The sequence below is a fragment of the Sinohyriopsis cumingii genome, chromosome 6 (assembly GCF_028554795.1).
Source record: "Sinohyriopsis cumingii isolate HCF-2022 chromosome 6, ASM2855479v2, whole genome shotgun sequence".
Classification (NCBI taxonomy): Eukaryota; Metazoa; Mollusca; class Bivalvia; order Unionida; family Unionidae; genus Sinohyriopsis; species Sinohyriopsis cumingii.
Window position 1 is genome coordinate 146,133,704 of NC_142966.1, and position 20,552 is coordinate 146,154,255.

At 34.7% G+C, this 20,552-nt stretch overlaps 1 protein-coding gene across 2 annotated transcripts; it reads left to right on the forward strand.

The window, feature by feature from the left end:
* The first annotated feature begins 914 nt into the window (after positions 1-914).
* On the forward strand, positions 915-8,917 carry LOC149798212 (uncharacterized). 2 transcript variants are annotated; one of them, XM_089963298.1, is made up of 7 exons: positions 915-1,068; positions 1,967-2,297; positions 4,849-5,041; positions 5,384-5,625; positions 6,646-6,935; positions 7,450-7,627; positions 8,326-8,917. In XM_089963298.1, exons 1-7 carry the CDS (start codon positions 1,057-1,059, stop codon positions 8,517-8,519), a joined length of 1,440 nt encoding a protein of 479 aa, XP_089819424.1. In that variant the 5' UTR covers positions 915-1,056; the 3' UTR covers positions 8,520-8,917. The 2 variants fall into 2 exon arrangements, with proteins under 2 accessions (XP_089819424.1, XP_089819425.1); XM_089963299.1 differs by having other exon boundaries at positions 7,450-7,609.
* Positions 8,918-20,552: the final 11,635 nt, after the last annotated feature.

The window sequence follows — 20,552 nt, forward strand, 5'->3', positions numbered from 1 at the left end:
ATCGCTACGATGTCTGCCGTATGGCAGTTTATAATTATGTCTATCTCTGGGGCATCATGCCGCAGACATGAAGCATGATGTCCCACCCAGTCACATTATCCTGACACCAGGCCGATCAGTCCTAACACTAACCTCTTAATACTGAGCGCCAAGCGAGGCAGCTGTTAGTACCATTTCTGTAATTCTTTGGTATGACTCGGCCGGGGATCGAACCCACGACCTCCGGCATCCGAGGCGGACGCTCTAACCACTAGGCCACCGGAGCGGTCAGACGTCATATCAGAGTAGTTTCATATTAGCTGTCATGATCTGTAGGTTTGTGCAAATATATTACACCTTAATCGATGAAATAGTTGAAATAATCTATCGGGGTTAGGATTAGGAGCAGGCTCAATGGTATACTTTAGGGTTAGGATTAGTTGGGAGGGGTGACCCCTTTACCTGCGAAGAATTTACCGCTGGACATGGAGGTTGTCATGTGTCGAGTATAATACATTGTGAACAGTCGAGAAATTAGGAGCTTGAAGTGGTACTTTAGCCAGCATAAGTCTTTACAATAACTGGAAAACTAAATACATTGACTGATATGCTATTTATTTCGATCTTTTAAAGTTCCATTTTTTCCGTTTTATTTGCTGAAATCAATTTGAAGAAGAGTAGAATTTGAAGCTAAATATTTTCCAATTAAGAAAATATGATTACTTCAATGCGTACCGCCTCTTGTAACTCGGATGTTGGCACATTTAAATCAATTACCAAACAATCAAGTCAAAGTTTGTTGACCTTTGTGTCGCTTATTGCTACGTGACATAGTGAGCGAGGGTCAAAATAATGTTCGTAATTGCAGATACTTGTGCGTAAGATGGGGATAATTAACGTTGGAAAGTAGGGTAATTGCAGCGGAAGGAAGTGGAAGTGCATATCATTTGTTGTTGCAAAATAAGTTTGCATGTTGGTGTGGTGAATGATATTGCCAGACCTCCGCAGTTTTAGATAGTATTATTTATTTTAACTTGAGCAAAACTTGTAAAGATTGCAGATAATGTATACAACAGGATGGATGTTAAGGTAAGCGGTTTAAGACCTCAGCTCATTTATATACTTTTGTTGTTGTTTTAATTTACACATATGTTTAACTTGACTAATGGAAATATATTTAAAATGTTCGGTGATCAAGATACATGATAAGTCACTTTTGTTTCTGAATTAGTGTGATATATGGACTTGCGTCAAAGCACCTAAATATGTCCGATATTAGAAATTACAATGAATCTCATATTTCGTTGTTCCTCATTAATTCAGTCTAACCCAATTCATATAAAAACATAGACAATATTTATTTCGTTCTATATCACTGTCAAATACTTTGCGTGCTAGGTGATATTTTGTTTAAAATTTTCGTCTCAAAATATTTAGGGACGAGACTCCACCATAAAAGTGGTTAAGATTTCATTATAGTCTCTGTATAGTCTCTGTGTTAACTAAACTGCCGTCGAGGAAAGTTGTTCCTTAACGGGAGTTGATTGGCTGGTTTCTAAAAGTTACAGACTGACAGTCGCTGACTGATAAAACCTATCAGCTGATTTATGCACTAACAGTATTTACTGCCTACAGAGTCGAGAGTACATGGATGGGTCAGGGGTCGATCAAGACTGTATTTCTTTACAACTCATGATCATCTAATGATGGTAGTTACTTTACAACTCGTGCGATTCTAGTAGACGAAAAAGCTTCACCTGTTTGACCAATCACATAAAATATGCATAAAATACAGTACCTATCCGTTGTAGTCCTAATGATCTGTCCTACAACTGAGCCTTTATGAAATTGAGGCATGAAAATAAGTCGCACTCGTACTTCAGCAATTGTTATCGCTTTAATGATACGTTTAAAACACGATATCATGTATACATCGTTTTATTAGCTTCTTTACCTGTAATAATTGTTCGATTGATCATTTTTGCAGGTTTTAATTTCGGTCTACATTTTGCATTTTATCAATGAACATGCCTCTGCTGCAAGTTTGGAACCGTACCGGAACTATGGCGTTATAGTTGATGCTGGGAGCAGTAGTACTAAGGTGCGGATATATTCCTGGTCTGAAGTACCAAATAAAAACATTATCCCGCTGATTGCTGAAATACCAAACCAGAAGAAATTCGAACCAGGGATAAGTGCATTTGAGAATGAAGTTGGTGGAGTTTTTAATTACACCTTCTCCATACTCGAATACGTTAATGACTCTATCCCCGAAGAGAAGCGTAAAACTACAAGACTACATTTTATGGCCACAGCAGGTATGTTTTATCTGAGAAACAAAATTACTTGAAAAGAGATATTTAATAGACACCCACCTACTGTCAATTACTGTTACCTGTTTTGAAGCCCTAAAGCGCATGCTTGAGGATATCGTGTTCACATTCTGATACTAACATGACAACTAAACTAAAGTTGTGTTTATTTTGATCAAACTAAGTTAACCGAGTGTCAAATTCTATAATGCAATCATGTTCTGATCACTGAACTTCGACAATTGTCGGTTGCAAACGTGCAAGTTCAGACTATTGTTAGGTTTCGTGACGTCTAAAGTTTTTTGACGTTACATCATGTAGACGGTAGCTCTTGGTAACACGTGACCTCAAAAGAGGAATCTATTTTTTTTTTTTTTGTTCTTCTCGATCCATTTTACGGGGAGGCAAAATTGATTCCTGCTGGAGTTTAGATTTTGAAATATATACCGTACATATTTCCTATAATTATTATTTAATTTATCATCTTTATATTTTTTGTAAATTTCATAAGAAAATAAAACTGTATTTTACCCCTAGATTTCAGCAGTAAGTAAATCACTCAGAGTCATCGTTTTCCTAAGTATGTTGTACGTTTTACTGCGCCGCATAATACGCGATAAAAAATTCGATCCCTAAAGAATTTATACACATGATATTTACACGAGGCCTCAAACTACTCACCAGATGACGTATGTAAACAACGCATCATGAACAACCGTTTGATCCTAGGGTCAACCTCGTTTTAAGATTCATTTACAGCAATTTTCGTTGAATTGTGGGGGGAAAAAGGCGTTGTGTACCAAAAATTTTATTGATAGATCAGCTGGTTCAAGCCTTAAGATGTCAAAATTGTATGTTACGTTTTTTGCTAATGTTTTGGAAAATAAGATTAAAAAGCAAGCATATCTGTGGGATTCTTGTACGATTTAGACTGGTGGTTCTTGTGTTAGAGGAGAAGATCCTAATTGGGAGCATTTTATACAGACTAGAGTCCGGTTCCGGGGCAGTTGAATTCATTCAATTTAATCGGGTCTTGTCATTCATTCTGCTTTACAATTCCACCAACCGTTCCCCCACATGTTACTCTCACTTCTTCTGAAGCACCACTCCCACCACGAATTGATTTCTGCAACTTTTTTTGCAGCAAAGTCAGCTCTTTCACTTACTTTGTTTCTAAGGGTATTCGCAAAAAAGTCAGGTTGCATTATTACAACATGATCTGCACTTAGTTGGATAAATCGAAACTATTTTTGTCACTGATTTTCTTAAAAACATATCCCCTGAAAAACATACACAAATATATACTCATAAGATTTGTAAGATATTCTTTCTTTTAAAACGACAAGGGGGCCCTGAGTGGCCGAATGGTCTAAAGCGCTCTCCGTTACGGATCATTGCCATCTCACCTCTGTCTGCGTGGGTTGGAGTCTCGGATTCGGTTAATGCGGGTATGTGAGAAAGCTTGCTAGTAGATTCTCGTGGGTTGGTGGATTTTCCGGGCTTTTCCCGGTTTCTTCCTCCACCATTAATACTGGCCGCCATGTAAAGCCTATCATATGCGGAAAATGGCGTTAAACCCTATAACAACAACAACGACAACAACAATAAAACGACAAGTTGAAAGAGGCGCTTAAACTGTGAAAGCCATATAGCCTTATGGTGAAAGCATCGAGTAAATAGCCTTATGGGGATGACCTCGAGCAAATAGCCTTATGGCTTTAATCTCGAGTAAATCACCTGATCTTATAAAGAGACCAGACAAAACTGCATCCTCTAATCATTTTAATATTAGCAATGACTTAAAAATAAAACTATAGAGGTAACACCTGTGCCAACTAACTTGACCTTATCCCTTGATCCGTTGCAAAGCAGAGAATGTTATCATTGTTCGCTGGCAGATTTTTCTCTTTCAAGTTCTGTTCGACCCGGTTTCTAGTCCAGGGGAATCAAACTCAAACCACCCTGGATGAGGGCATTTTCGATGGCCCAAGGGCCCCACCACCTTTGTTATCTCTCATGACACCTTGTGACTCCAATAATTTTGCCGGCCACAGGATACGGCTTGGCGGGCCGCGTGTCTGAGACACCTGCTCTAGCCAATGAGCATTGCTATTCATTTTAAAAGAGGCGGACGCACATAATCCAGTATAAATGTACTTGAATGCCGTATGTTGCATCTATTTTTGTTTTTCCTAAATAATTTTGGAAAGGTCCCTTTTCTCTCCTTGATAAGAAACAGTATATTAGGTAATGGGAAAAAAGCAACATTTGTTACTAAGGGAATTTTCCCATGCTATCTTGGTAGTATACCATCAAGTTGGTGGTCTAATTTTAGAATCTCCTTTAGCTCAAAGATGTTCAGTTCCTTGGCTGCATACTCCTTACATTTTTATGAACGCAGTAAAGTTTGTGAGCTAACACAATCTCGTTCAACTACACTCTCGCGTGACTCCATCAGTTTGGCTGAGATCTCATGAAACCACGCTAGACAGTTAGAAAGCTAAAAAAAACACAAGATGGTACTGTATATTATTTATTTATATATTATTTTTTATAGGACTGAGGCTACTAAATGAAAATGTTACAAAGGTACTTCTGGATGAGGTGCACGCGACGTTGTCAAACAAAGATGTAAATCCATTCTCTTACCAAACGGGTGGGAGACAGGCCGCCATATTATCAGGTGAAGAGGAAGCTATGTTTGCTTGGGTGACAGTCAACTATGCATTGGGCACTTTCGGGCATCAAAGGTAAGGTATGCATTGGAGAGAGAAAAAACTGTGTTTCGGTTTTTTGGCATCCATTAGCAGATATAGGCAGATTTGACCCGAACCATTTTAGTCACTATTCCATCGCCTTAACCATTGAGCCACTTCGGTGAGAGAGAGAGAGACAGACAGACAGACAGAGAGAAACAGAGATATGGTTTATCTTTGCATATCTATTCATAGGGCTGTATCAAACCGATATTGACATCTTTAGTATGTCAAAACTACATATGCGCAATGCAGTCTAAGAGAAACGTGAAAAGGTTTCCATTCAATGTTATTTAACAATACACATTTTGTTATTGTTTTGTTTTATGAATATAGCCCATACATTAGTAGTGTGGGATTGGTGGAGCTTGGAGGAGGATCCCTGCAAATCGCCTTTGTTCCGGAAGATCCAATATATGCCGGAAAGCTGTCATTCCAAATTGCTGGAAGAGATTACTCTATTTATGGGCACAGCTTTCTCTCCTATGGAGCAACATCAGTGGCAGAGAGAGTAGTGGACTATCTAGTGAGGAACAATCCATTTGCAACTGAGATCATGAACCCATGCATGCTAAGGGGCAAGTTTCACAATTTTGCTATAAAATAATATTGTTTGGAGGCAGTGCATGGATTCGCTGTACAAACTTGATTTAACTTACATTCGTCATGGCGTACAGCCTCAACGAACATTAATATTCGCTAGTCCAATAATATCACTGAGAATCAACATTAAAACACAAACATTAAAATACTGTTTTATTTTTATTTGATTATTCACAATATTGGGAATGAAAGCCCATATTTTGGTTTGTTGGAAAATTAGTGATGCGTTCGAAAGAAACATTGCAGCCATTGTCTCCAAAGAATGAGTGTACCTAAAGATTATGCACCAGCGCGTGACGACATTTAGGTTTTGTTTTGTACGAAAGTTCTTGAAAATCACACCCTCATAAATATCAACAGATCCTTTAAAGTTGTTGTTTTTAATGCAGAAGCTCAATGACTGTGTGAGGAATAGGGTGAGGGATAATCGTTGATTCTGTTTCGCTAATTTTTGCTTCTAAGAGTTGCAAGGAATTAAACATAACGCGAGGTTTGAACCCTTTCATAAACCTTTCATGTTAACCGGCAACATTTTCTTAACTAAAATAGGTTTCTATATACATAAACATTTACGAGAACCTGATGATATCAATAGTTATGTCAATGCTATGGGACAACATGATGATATCAATGGTTTTGTCAATGCTGTGGGATAACATGATATCAATGGTTTTGTCAATGCTATGGGATAACATGATATCAATGGTTTTGTCAATGCTACGGGATGACATGATATCAATGGTTTTGTCAGTGCTATGGGATCAAGCATTAAGATTATTACTAAATTGTTGTGGTTTTTTTTCCTTCTCAAAATACGACACATAGTGAACTATATATAGTTTGAGAAGCTTTCATGTGTTTTTGTTATTGGGTTAGTCTCAACGTTTTTTCATGAAGGACATATTTCCAAACAGTTTTAAATACTAGCTATATCTTTCACCTTTTTATGCAGATAACTGATTTATATATCTGCTGGTTCTTTTTCTAAATTGCAGGTGATTCGATCAATATGTCTTCCGATGGGAAGAAGTTAGGATTGATTGGGAGTGGGAATGCAACATTGTGTGAGGAAATTCTAAGCTTTTACCTACAACCTGCTCCGAAGTATATGTGCTCTCCAAAACCGTGCTCCATCGGACAAATATACCAGCCACCGATAAAAGATCGAAAATTCATTACAGCTGGCTTGATCAACTTCCTTGTGAAGACATTTGATGCTATGGACGATCAGGGAAGAATCAATCTGACCCATTTGCAAGCGGAGGCTCGGTCGTACTGCAGTATGGTGAGTGGATGAATATGGTTTAGAAAATATTTCTTGAATTCAGTGAATCAGTTAGTTCATTATCGCTCGTGCAAGAAAGTGAGTTTTGTAAGAACTTTTAATTTGGCTAATGTCAAACTCAGAAGCTGTATAACCTTCATTCTGATTGTCTTAACAGTCAAAAGAAGGATAATTCTGATCGTAAATCAGAGCGACCTGAACTGCGTCCGATAATGCTGTGAACTCTGAAGCAAATCAAAACAGGCATAGTACAACACAATAAGAAGAAAGAAAAAAAAGAATAAAAAGCGTCAAAAAAGAGCTTAACTATCTGATAAAGACATGATTAACAACCATTCAGACTTGAGACGTTTTCTACAAAGAAGTCCGAATAATGGACATACACAGTATCCATATAAATTAACGGTGCGATACCGTCGCTTGGTTATCACTAGATTATAGTATAGAAAATTTCCTAATAGATGATTGGAATTTTCCAAAGTAATTTTTTATTTCTCATTGTTTGACATTTCAGACTCTCGATGAAGCTGTAAAATACAAGTCCACATCAGCATCGTGGGCCTCAAGGAATTGCCAGGATGGACTCTACATTCCTTTAGTCTTTTCGGCCTTGGGGTTTACGCTAGACACAAACTCCCTCCGTGCAATGGATGCAGTCAAAGGAGTAAAAATTGGTAGCATTCTGTTATTAGGTTTACGTAATAAGTAATAAAAATTTAATAATGATAACAATAATAATAATGAGTATGATGTCATTGGTTTTGCGTAATGACGATGATGATGACGACGAAGATGATGATTAAATAATACGTATAACATTTAAATATAAATGAAGAGAAATTCAGAATTATATTAGGGTTTTAACCAAGAGATTTTATTTTTTATCTGTAATAAGTAAATTACGCAATGCATGTAAAGTAATATGAAGACTAATGATAAATTTTATTCACTCTGTGATTAGAACTTATCATTTAATCGGCATCATTAAGTTCGTATTCTGATAACATGCCGTTAATCCACACACACACACATCCATCCGTTCGTCCGTCCATCCATCCATCCATACATACATACATACAGCAGTATTTTGTTGTGGAGGAAACCGAAGAAAACCAGCGACATGGCACATATATAGGAACAAGAGATCCAACCTGCGACGCAGAAATGCGAAGCAAGTGCATTACTTCTGACCTTTTTTTAAATTTGAATTCACAATAATGCAGCTTATACAGATCCGATGAATATTATCAAACATAATGTCTTATTTTAATCAGACTGTATACTTACTGTTATAATACCTTTCTTTTAATTAAATCATCACTGTCATTTGCAATCATTATTGTAAAATTATTTCACAAGTAAAAATAAATGTATAACGGATTTATTACAGCGTGGGGTCTCGGAGCAATGCTAATTGAGGAAGAAAAGGCAAGGTTTTACCAGGAGGAACTGAAGGCTATAAATGTAACGCACCCGACAACATCAGAGAAGACGTATCATCTCATAAACCAGGAGGAACTGCACATTGTAGATGTAACACCGCTGGCAACGTCAGATAAGACAGAAGATGTCATAAACCATTAGAAATTGTACACTAAAGACGTAGTATCCCCAATAAAACCAGAGAAGACACAAGCTTGTTAAGTTGGAAGCATGTCACACAGGAGTACATAAGAGAATAGATTTCCAATATTCTTCGTGACTTACCAAAGACACATACAATGTTAAATAACTTTACTAATCAAGATTAGTAACTAATACAGTTTTGTGTGATCAAACTCTATCTCCAGTTTTGTACTGCTTGTTAATTAAAGAACGTCTTTTAAAACGTCCCCAGCAGTAGAATTGATAAGCACGATGCTTTTATTGTACATTCTGTCAAATTGTACATGCATTAAACCCTGTCTTAAATCGTGCCTTACTTGGAAGAATCAACTAAAGTACATATCTTGCAACGCTGTAAATAAAAACGATTATTTGCTTCCAAGCTTTATGTTTCTTCTGGCCAAATATAAAACTGCGCATGCTTGCAGCAGATTAATACTGTCATACTGTATTTAGCTTGGATAAATCGGAAGTTTAAATATGACACAAATAAACGGTTGTGATAGATACGTAATCGTATGATGGATTTACATCTGCACATCTGTTTCAACAGCTATGACGTTATTGTTTGCTGTTTTTTAGCTGCAGTTTCTGTACAGTGCATTATCAGTGTAGCAAGTGGACGGAGTGATACATTTTGAAATAAATATTATGAATAGGTGAAATATCATTAGAGGACAGAGAAACACCGCAGTTACTGTCCGCAATAAAAGAAGAGTATATATCTTGTGCAATGAAAAGCAGTACAAATGGGACTAAATCATTTCTGTTCTTGGAGCTGGAAACGAAATATAATCGGTTGGTTGGGAAAGTAAAATTATTAGGACATTTTCTTGGAGCTGGAAACAAAATATAATTGGTTAGTCGGGGAAGTAAAATTATTAGGACATCATTATGGAGAGGGAAAAGGTATATTTATTAGCATGGAAGAAACCCTAACAACTGTTTTAAGTTTACAGCGTCAACAATTTAAAATTCAAAATATAGTGCACTTTCAAGAGTTAATAAAACAAATACTGTACAAAAGTATAAAAAAAATCATTGTTTTGGCATGAATATATCGATGACAATGGCATTTAGTTGAAATGCTTTTTACACTATTATTTGAAACTATTTGCTGAAAGTTCAAACGAAGTCAATTTCTATACATCATGTCTCGTGCATGAAAATCAATACAGACATCGACATGATCTTTTCTTGTTTTGATTTTCTTTGTTTTGTTTTTGTTAAAGGTTCTTCCAAGAACTTGCGTTCTAAATCGTAAGGATGACAAAATTATAAAATTATATAAATTATTAACAAATAGCTACTATTTCAAATGTTCCTGTCATGTCGTTTCCGAAATAATATTTTATTTCTGTCGTTGTCATACTAAGGAGAGACAAAGATGAAAAACGTTTGATTATGCTCCCCTGTATCTTGAGTCGGGGCTTGAACTTTAGAATTTACCTTAAAGAAATGACGTGACACTCTGTCTCGGGATTATGTTTAAGTATATCAAGTCTCATCTAAATATCGCAAAATGGTTTTATAATTATGAAGTGAATATTTATGATATAACGGAAGAATTTGGTGACAAGCAGATTTTTAGGGACATAAAATACGAACATGAAACGTAGAAATGCATCCTCTGAAGATGTAAAGACATACAAGTAAGTATCTTCTGTCAAATTTCCAAAAGTACTGAGCTGTCATGGCAATCTTTAGCCCTTCCGTGAACAATAACGGTCTCCTCTAGGCACATACTTGTGTATAATCAAGCGGTTTACTCTTTGGTTGACAGTCTCTTGATAATTCCTGCATCTTAGACAGCTCTGATACACTAAACGTAACTGTTTTGCAAACGTATAACACCCGTACTTTCTAATAAAACTTATCCCTAATGTAGCCATCATATGATGAATTATTTTCATTTTTTTAATCTTCTAATGTCGAAGAGCCTGATGACGCCTACGTTTGAACTGAAACAGTTGATAGTATAAGAAAATAAAGATAGCAGAGTTTTACGTCATGATCAACGACGTCGTGTCTAAAAGAAGTTATGTTCTTAATGTAAATATAAACAAAAAATACGAATTAAAGTTTATTGAAACCTATTAAGCTTAAAGGTTGAACTTTACGAATCCAGTTACAGCTGGTTTGCAAAGAGAAAGGCTGTAATTTGTATAGTGCATATGATTTGTGTTCTTTATTGTAGAGTATTGTGGCTCAAATTAGATGTTGTCTCTGTATAAAGGCCACTACTGTGAAGATGGTTGAGCCATATATTTAATTCTGTGGGCTAGGTAGGCCTACAGTATACACACACGCACACACGCACACACACACACACACACACACGCAAACACACGCTTTAGGGTATGATTTAATGTATGCCTAGAAAGAAAATAGATGCTAGCATTACAAATTTTAGGATGTACTTGATATGCTGGATGATTATTTAATGGAGCACCCAGTGGTCTATTTAAGGGAACACCAAGTGGCATATTTAATGGAACACCCAGTGGTCTATTTAAGGGAACACCAAGTGGCATATTTAATGGAACACCCAGTGGTCTATTTAAGGTACAGGACGATACAGCTGCAGGACATTGACCCCCTTGTAATCCTTGCTTGTTGAAGCATCTGGCTTTTGTACACATGGGTAATCCAGTTGGACATTTCCTCTATCCATGAAAATAAGCATCTAAATATTATAACCCATTGACCACAGGAAGGTTTCAAAACTTTTTCGTAAATGAGTATAAAATTCGAGATGTTTTGACTAGGAATCAATTTCTGGGGCTATTTTATTTGTAGTGGTATTCATTTAATCCTGCCGACTCCTATCGTTTTAAAAGCTTATTTCTTTTTTAATGAAAGAAAATTCTAATATGACAATAAAATGATTATCACATGTTTTAGGAATCTGTGACAAGCTGTGGCACGTCTGCATCTTTATTAATCTGTTATAATGTACTTACATATAATTCATATTTAATTCGTAGTAGATTTAGTATTGGCAGCAGTTTTCAGGATTCGATATTCTGTCTTTACAGTTTGTGGACCGGTAGTGTAAACAAACTGATCTATTAGTTATTAGTCTATAATTAAATGTGATGGCTACTTCAGTTCCCGCTTCAGAACCGTACACACGATAGATCTGGAATTTGCCTTGGTTATCAACTTTACAAAATAACGATTTGTGTCTGTAGATGTAACTTTTCTCCAACTTTGCCCTCTAGTTTTCTCCATTTTAGTTTGGGTTTGTGTTTTTTCGTATTTGCAAAGTAGAGATTACAGCTTGCATAAGCCTATGGTTTTCATGATTCTTTAGCTATTTGTGATTTCTCTGTCGATCGCCTGGCAAACATTAGTAAACGCCTGACATTGAGTCTCCCCGAGCTCTTTCTGCTTTATGTTTTCTTTATTATCAACTTTCTTCTAGTAAACTCGATTCAAATATATTTTCTAGGAAATTGGAGGTTGGCCGGTAACTCTCAAGCAAACAAGTCATGACATCATGTTCGGATGAGAGGCCTATAATTATCTTACCTCTAAGCTATTTGAACGACTGATTTCAATCAGTCATATTCAAAATTAGAAGTTCCGTCCATTGTCCATACTCATATTCAAAATTAGAAGTTCCGTCCATTGTCCATACTCATATTCAAAATTAGAAGTTCCGTCTATTGTCCATACTCCCTTCTGTTTAATTTTCTTTCATCTAACTCAATTGAAAAATATGTAGTCTGGCTTCTGAAGAATGTTATATGATTCATTAGAAGATTGGCAGGTAGCTCGAGGTGCGCGTGTTTGCAAGTTCTGACAAGACATGATCATTACGATAAGGACAGGTTCATTGTGAACCTCTGGTAACAGTCACTGTGGTATCCTTATTCCTGTATATTCATCAGGTTCGTGTTCACAAGTATCCTCCATCCTTTGCCCAGAAGCAACAGGCTGAGTCAGCTCTTGCTTACGTACATCTTTTAACTTTCTGAGTCCATTTTCCGAATTGTTGTTTGTAATAAAAAGTGAATGATTCACATTTTGGGCCTGCAAAGTAAACGATTCATATATGCCTCTTCGTTTTCTTTGAAGTCTGTACCACGCTGTCTTTTCTTTTACTCTTCTATGAAACCATTTTCTTCTTCTGTTTCTTCATTCACTCTAATCCACTGAAAAGCTTGAATGATAATGAGCAATTGTGACACCTTACATCAGAAAATAATGGATTATTGTATTCGCCAATGGCAGTCCACAAGTTCTTAAACGACAGACCATCAAAAACTGAACACAGCTAATGATACTGATTACTAAATGCAAATTATATTCAAGTACATTACAAATTGATCAATAAAGATGCAAACATATCACTTATCATATTTAAGAAATGAACAATCACTGCACCTTATCATTGTCCAATAATTCAGTTTAACACTCCAGTTAACCAAAGCATTGTGCAAATATTTAAAGGTCTACTGTACGAAATGAAAACAATCTTTATCTTTCCATTAAAGCCACGAATTACATTTAATAACTACATTTTACTTTTTGATATTGTTGCGTTTGTCAGAAGACTCAGAGCACAGTGTGAGATGAGATTTAGGCAGATGTTGAAATATAGTTAGTGGCACTTTTAAACTACAAATATTTGTTGTAAATAAGTATACTTTTAGAGGTCCGTTATACATTTAAAGTCTAAGCTTTATAATTTATATTACACAGTGTACCTTTGATTTTAGTTACATTTTTCTTTTTTATTTGTTTATATTCTTTCAATTTTATTTTGTTGTCTACGAAAACATCGCATTAGATGCATGGTTAACTTACTAAATTAGTTACATACTAATGTATTTATGTTTCAATACTGTAGCCAGTTCTAGTTTAGTGAGAATTTAGGGTGGACATTTCCGTGGCATATATCAAGTCACTGATGTTTTCTTAATTGTTATTTTTTATTATTAATCTATAATGTGTATTTATATCCACTTTCTCTGTTGATCACAAAACACGGTGCATTTCATATGTGAGGAAAGTATATTTTCACACTGAAAATGGATAGCTCAAAAATTAAAATACTAATGCCAACTGTTTGGGACTTGGAGAAAAATGTATGGATGTTTTTGATTATCTTTTTAAGAAAACAACGTCATATATATATATATATATATATATATATATATATATATATATATATATATATATATATATATATATATATATATATATATATATATATATATATATATATATATATATATATTGCTTACAATATACGCATTTCACAGAGGATAACATTTCATATCTTGGGGCACAATGGGGTTATAAATGTATTTCAAATTGTTACAGGTCAAACAATGTAGTCCACTGTATTGTATTGTATTCTATTCAACAACAAGTTTGAATAGGATATAAAAGCATGTAAAAATGATCGTGATGGTAACCTGATTGCATTAGATACTAATGAAAGAAGCTTTTCTTTCAATAATATGCATGGGCCAAAGGACTGTCCAGAATTTTACCATAACATACATAATATTGTATATGAATATGAAAATGAGTCTGTTGTTATATGTGGGGATTTAAGTATGTTATTATGTTATTATATGTGGCGATTTAAGTCTGTTATTATATGTGGCGATTTAAGTCTGTTATTATATGTGGGGATTTAAGTCTGTTATTATATGTGGGGATTTAAGTCTGTTATTATATGTTGGGATTTAAGTCTGTTATTATATGTGGGGATTTAAGTCTGTTATTATATATGGGGATTTAAGTCTGTTATTATATGTGGGGATTTAAGTCTGTTATTATATGTGGGGATTTTAACTTGGTTCATGATCCAGATTCATATAATTATAGAAGTGTAAATTACCCTAATGCTAGAAATGCATTATTAAGTATAAAAGAAACTTTTGGTCTTGTTGGTCCATTTAGAGCATCAAATCCACGATTAAACAGATTGACGTGGAGACGAAAAATTCATTTAAAACAAGCTACATTAGTTTTCTTTATTGTGTCTGGAAGCAAATGAAGGAAAATGACAATTGAACCAAGTTATAGGTCCGACTTCTCCATTATACATTTGTATTTGAATTCAGATAATTTCATACCAGGTATAGGTTTGTGGAAATTTAATATATAAAATTTAACAGCTTATTGGTTGATATAACATATATTGATGAATTCAAAATTAGAATAAAATTACAATATGCTTAAATTGGTGATGGGGAAATATTGCCAAAGTATAGAATTCAGACATGAGATTTACTATATTAGTTGCATTATTTCTATATACCTTGTTGATAGAGATTAGTGGAAAAACCTTTAATATGCTTCACATAGCAACAAATGTAAATTGAAACAAGGAGAAGAACTTGTACACAAATGCAGTCCTTAGAGAATGGTTCCATGGGTAGCTATAATTTGAAATATTTGAGTCAAAGAAAAAGAGTTTGCAAATAAGGGAAAAACAAGCTTCCGAGAGGTATTATTAGATTCAGAGTAAAGTTAGTGAAAGAGGGCGATAAACCAACAAAATATTTTTGCAATCTAGAAATTAGAAACTATGTGAATAAAACAATTACAAAATTAATTAACGATGAACATAAAACTATTACTAGTCAATTTGATATTCTAGGGGAAGTTAAAGATCATTGCAATAATCTACATAATGAGAAAAAAGAGGCAGAAGAATAAGACTCGGAGGTCCTTCTCAAAAACTAGACAATACCTAGGCTTACCTAAGGTTAAAAGACAAAGTTACCCAAACAGAATTACATGATTGTTTGAAAAATATGCAAAAATAACAAAACCTAGGATCAGGTGATATCACAAATGAAATGTTAAAAGTCTTTTGGATTCACATTGGAGAATTGGTAGTTATGACAATTAATGAAACATATAAAATTGAATCATTCTCAACTGTTGTGAGATAAGGCATTATAACGTGCATACGCAAGGAAGATAAACCAAAACAGTGCTTGAAGAGTAAGATAAGGCATTATAACGTGCATACGCAGGGAAGATAAACCAAAACAGTACTTGAAGAACTGGCGCCCAATTTCTTTACTTAATGTTGTATGCACATTGGGATAAGGATATATTGCCAAAAAGAATTAAGGCAGAATTGAATAAAATAATATCTGATGATCAAATTAGTTTTATAAAAAGAAGATATATTGATGAAACTACAAGGATCGTATATGATTTTATGCACATTACAGAAGAGTTAAAAATTCCTAGTATACTATTATTAATCGGCTTTGAAAAAGCGTTAGATTCCATTTCATAGAAATTTATTCATAATCTTCTATCATTCTTTACTTTTGGACCAAAGTATAAGTCACTGGGCTAAAACCTTTTGTTTTAATATCTCACTGACAGTTTTACAAAATGGATTAATTTCAGTTTTTCAATATTTCCAGGGGTTGTGGACAGAGTTATCCAATATCCCCATATATCTTTTTATTAAGTGCAGATATCAAGCTAAAGAAAACAGAATATATACTGTAACAGTTTACAGATGACACCACTTTAATTCTTGATGACCCTTTGGAATATATGAAATCCTCTATTGAAGTGTGAAACGTCTTTGCAAGGATTTCAGGACTGAAACTTAACACTGCCAAAACAAGGTAGGTTTTAATAGGAAGCAGGAAGTACGATGAAGAAACTTTTCATCACAGCTTAAAATTGCTGTGGTGACTGAACTTACACTGTTGGGCATCAGGTTTTCGGTGGAATTGGATAAAATGATAAAAATGAGTTTCGAAAAAAATGGATCAAAAATCGAATAAAACATTGGGAAAAGCGATTTTTAGACCAATTGGTAAATTTACAGTTATGAAAACATTAATTATGTCAAAGCTCAATCATTTGTTCATCTCGTCACCAAACCCTTTGCAAAATTTTCTCCGGGAATTAAATTAATTATTTTTCAACTTTATATGAAAGTTAATAGTGGACAAAGTTAAAAAAATAGGTTATGTATCAAACTCTTTCTAAAGATGGCTTGGCAATGATAGACATTTATAAATTTACATCAGCTTTGAAAATAACATAGAGTGGTATACTTCTTCAATCTAATAGAAAATATGATAATTAGTTTGCGTTTGAAATAAATGAGGTTAAATAGGTAATCTTGTTAGGAGAAGAAAATGTAATAACGTTATCAAAATATATCTAAAAAAAATGCATTTTGGCGTGATGTCTTAAAGGCTTTGAAACCGTTAATAGAGAAAACTATACCCCCGGACAGGAGAGGGTTTTATGAGAGCAAATTCACGGATGAACTTAAATATAAGAACGACAAGTTTTCTATAAGAAATGGTCCGAATATAATGTTATTTTTATTTGTGATATGCTTACAGAGCAGTGCACTATTATTGATTTTAATAGTTTTAAAGCTGAATATATTCTCGACACAAATTTATTTTTTTCCTTCTCCCTCAAGGTATAATTCAATGTATCAAGTTCTTATGTAAAACTTGAAGTTGGATATAATGACACTGGTTAGACCAATTATGCCTTTCCATTTGGAAACTGTCTTTCATAGTAAAAAGGGGTGTAAAGACCATTTTTGGCAAACCACAAATCGGATGATATACCAACCAATGAAAAGGAAATGGAATGAAACTTTCATTGTGAACATGGATGTGTAGCCCTATATGTATATATACAGTAGCACGAAATTAAAACCATTGTAATTTTGAATTTCTTATTTTGAAAACTTTAATATATATATATATATATATATATATATATATATATATATATATATATATATATATATATATATATATATATATATATATATATATATATGTGTGTGTGTGTGTGTGTGTGTGTGTAAAAGTCTAAAGTTTTCAAAAAAAGAAATTCAAAATTACAATGGTTTCAATTTCGTGCTACTCTCATAATTTTATTAATGAATTCATTTTTATATAAAATACAATTGTCTGCTACCGATAAATGTACTTTTTGTAAAATATTAACGGAAACAATACTGTATGTGTTGTGGGAATGCGACGTGATAAACAGGCTATGGAATGATGTGTCCCACTGGATTTGGAATAAAGTGAACATAGATAGTGTACCTAGTGCAAAGACTATAATATTGGGAGATATAAGTGCAGATGGAATATATGAGCAACTTTTGCATTTTTGATTTCTTCTTGCCAAATATTATATCAATATATGTAAAATGGAAAAGGTGTGCTTGGATTAGAGGGGTTGAAAATATTTCTTAAAAACCACTTTAATTTAAAAAAAGATATATCGCAATAAAATCTGAAATGAAAGAAATATTAATGTTGATATGGGGATACTGGTAACCATTATTCAACTAGTAACTAAGAAAAATGTGTGTTATAATTTAAATGCATATTTTATAGCATGATTTGCGTTACAGTGTATAATGTGTTTGTAATATATGTCACATCATGCCTGGTCAACTGATAGGATCTAAAAAATGCTCTCCATTTTTGTTGTTGCTTTCATCTTACAGTGACAAAAACTCATTGTTTATACATATTGTACCAATATGTATTACATGTATCATCTTTGTCAACTTTCGTCAATAAAATCTTACTAAAAAAGGAATTTGCAGAACTGCTTAAACTGGGCAGTAAGGAAGTCACATATTGGGCGTGGACTATCTTGTTGGCGTTTAATTGATTCAAGTACAAAAGATAATGGTTCGTAATACAGTCTTCATGTCTGGTTTCCAGTAACAAGACAACTGTCTAAATGCTACCTGATGAGCAGGATTTCATGGCAACAAAGACGCCGTCGAACTGAAACAGTTTAGAAAAATCTATAACATTCTTCACTGGAGATATATGAATAAGAAATAAATTCTTGAATGATAGTGGACCCGAAGAACATAAAAATTACAGTATTGAGAGAGAGAGAGAGAGAGAGAGAGAGAGAGAGAGAGAGTGTGTGTGTGTGTGTGTGTGTGTGATTTGGATTTTTAACGTAGCATTACAAAAATTTAAGTCATATTGCTACGATATCTGCAGTGTGGCAGTTTACAGTAATGTCTAGCACTGGGGTATCATGCCGCAGAGATGCAGCATGATGTCACAGCCAGTCACATCATCCTGACACCAGGCCGACTAGCTAGTCCTAACACTAACCTCTTAATGCTGAGCGCCTAGTAATGCAGCTTCAGAAACCATTTTAATAAGTCTTTGGTATGACTCGGCCGGGGTTCTTACCCGTGATATCCGCATCCGAGACGGACGCTCTAACCAATTAGACCACCGGAGCGGTTTTAGAAAGTTTACACCAGCCGATGCAATAAAACTTACAGAAGCAGGTGCTGTTAAATACTGTAGAAAACTGTCAGTCGATAAATGAGGTTTAGTAAGATTCTGGCTCTGTACTCAATATACAAAAATATATAAAGACTGAGATCGGTTCAGGCTTCAGTAGATGGATTATATGAGTGTGCAAGGTCCATTCTAAACGAAGCACAAATTCTGTCAAGCAATGTAGATTCAAAATTTGTAAACATAAAAGACCAAATATCCATCTTCACAATAAGCATGGCTGTGTATGACGAATCAATGTCAACCTAACTTGAAGAAATGTCAAGCTTGAAACGGATTAGAAAACAGCGGCAATATGAAATAAAACACAAAACATAACTGAATTGTTAAAAGCTAAACAAAGTATCCAAGGCTGATCCGCGAAACGGCCACAAGCCAGACAGACGGGCAAATCAGGAACTGACAAACAATACATACTAAAGAAAGTTACGAACAGCCTCAGACAGATCAAAATCAATTTAATCATGCCTCTCTCCCACCAGGAAGGACCCCGAATACATGATCAACTAGCTATACAGAAAGGAATCACACCAGAGAAGTGATCGTTATGTGCGTTTTAAACAGTGTAACCTACAAAAGAAGAACTGATTTCAAAATATCCACTTTAGAATCAATATAGATCGGTTAGCTGATCATATATATATATATATATATATATATATATATATATATATATATATATATATATATATATATATATAATTTGATACTGAAGAATATAGTTTTTCCTCAATAGAAAATGTATTTACATCTGATGTGCTAAACGATCTCCAAACAATCTCTCTCTCTCTCTCCTTTTTCAAGAAGCCATTGCTTCAAACTATGATAACAGATCCATCTGGAATCATGACTTCGATAACTATTACGAAACCAGTATAGTTAACGAAACTAGTTACACTTATGACCACGATATTGCACACGAACTGTTTGTTCTTCATATTTCGAGTTGAAAGATGACCATGACGTCACTAACTGATTGGCTGATCAGAGCTATTTGTGCTCCGAGCTGTCTGTAGCACACTGGACAAAAGATATAACTTGGGGATGCTTGATCAATGGCGAATGTGTTACAGTTATGCGATTTTCTCCGCACTCGTTTCTGCACCCCCTCTTCCATTCTCCCGAATTCAAAGGTTGTTGCTCCAGTATGGAAGAGACTGCAACAGATCAAGCGACTCTGTGTGAGAGCTTGCCAAGAATCGGGGTCATTGCTGAAATGTTCCAAGGATGACTTGAGGAAATCTTTGAAGCTTTTCTTTAATCACCCCAAGGGTGCTTTCCCTCCTTTGGCTCACGGTACATCTGTGGTGATCGCTCTTCTGACATCCAGGTGACATGACCTGCCCAGATAGTATCTAGTTTGATCAGCAAAGTTTGGCTGCTTAAAATGTCTACACGTGTGAGAATCTATTATATACAGTCCCATACACTGTGGTTCTCATTGCATCTGTACAATATTGGGAAACACATCAAATTATAATAATCCAGAATTGACAAGCTCCAGAAAAGGCCAGAGCGAGTAATTCTGAAAAGTCCTTTTATGACTCCCTCGAATGTTTTGTTTTTCACGTCTGCAATGGCTACCTATACAAATACGTATTCTATATGTTAAAGGAGTTATGACATACAAGTCTCTAAACAATCTTTCTCCAGATTATATATGTATTCTAATTGACCAAAGATCATCAAA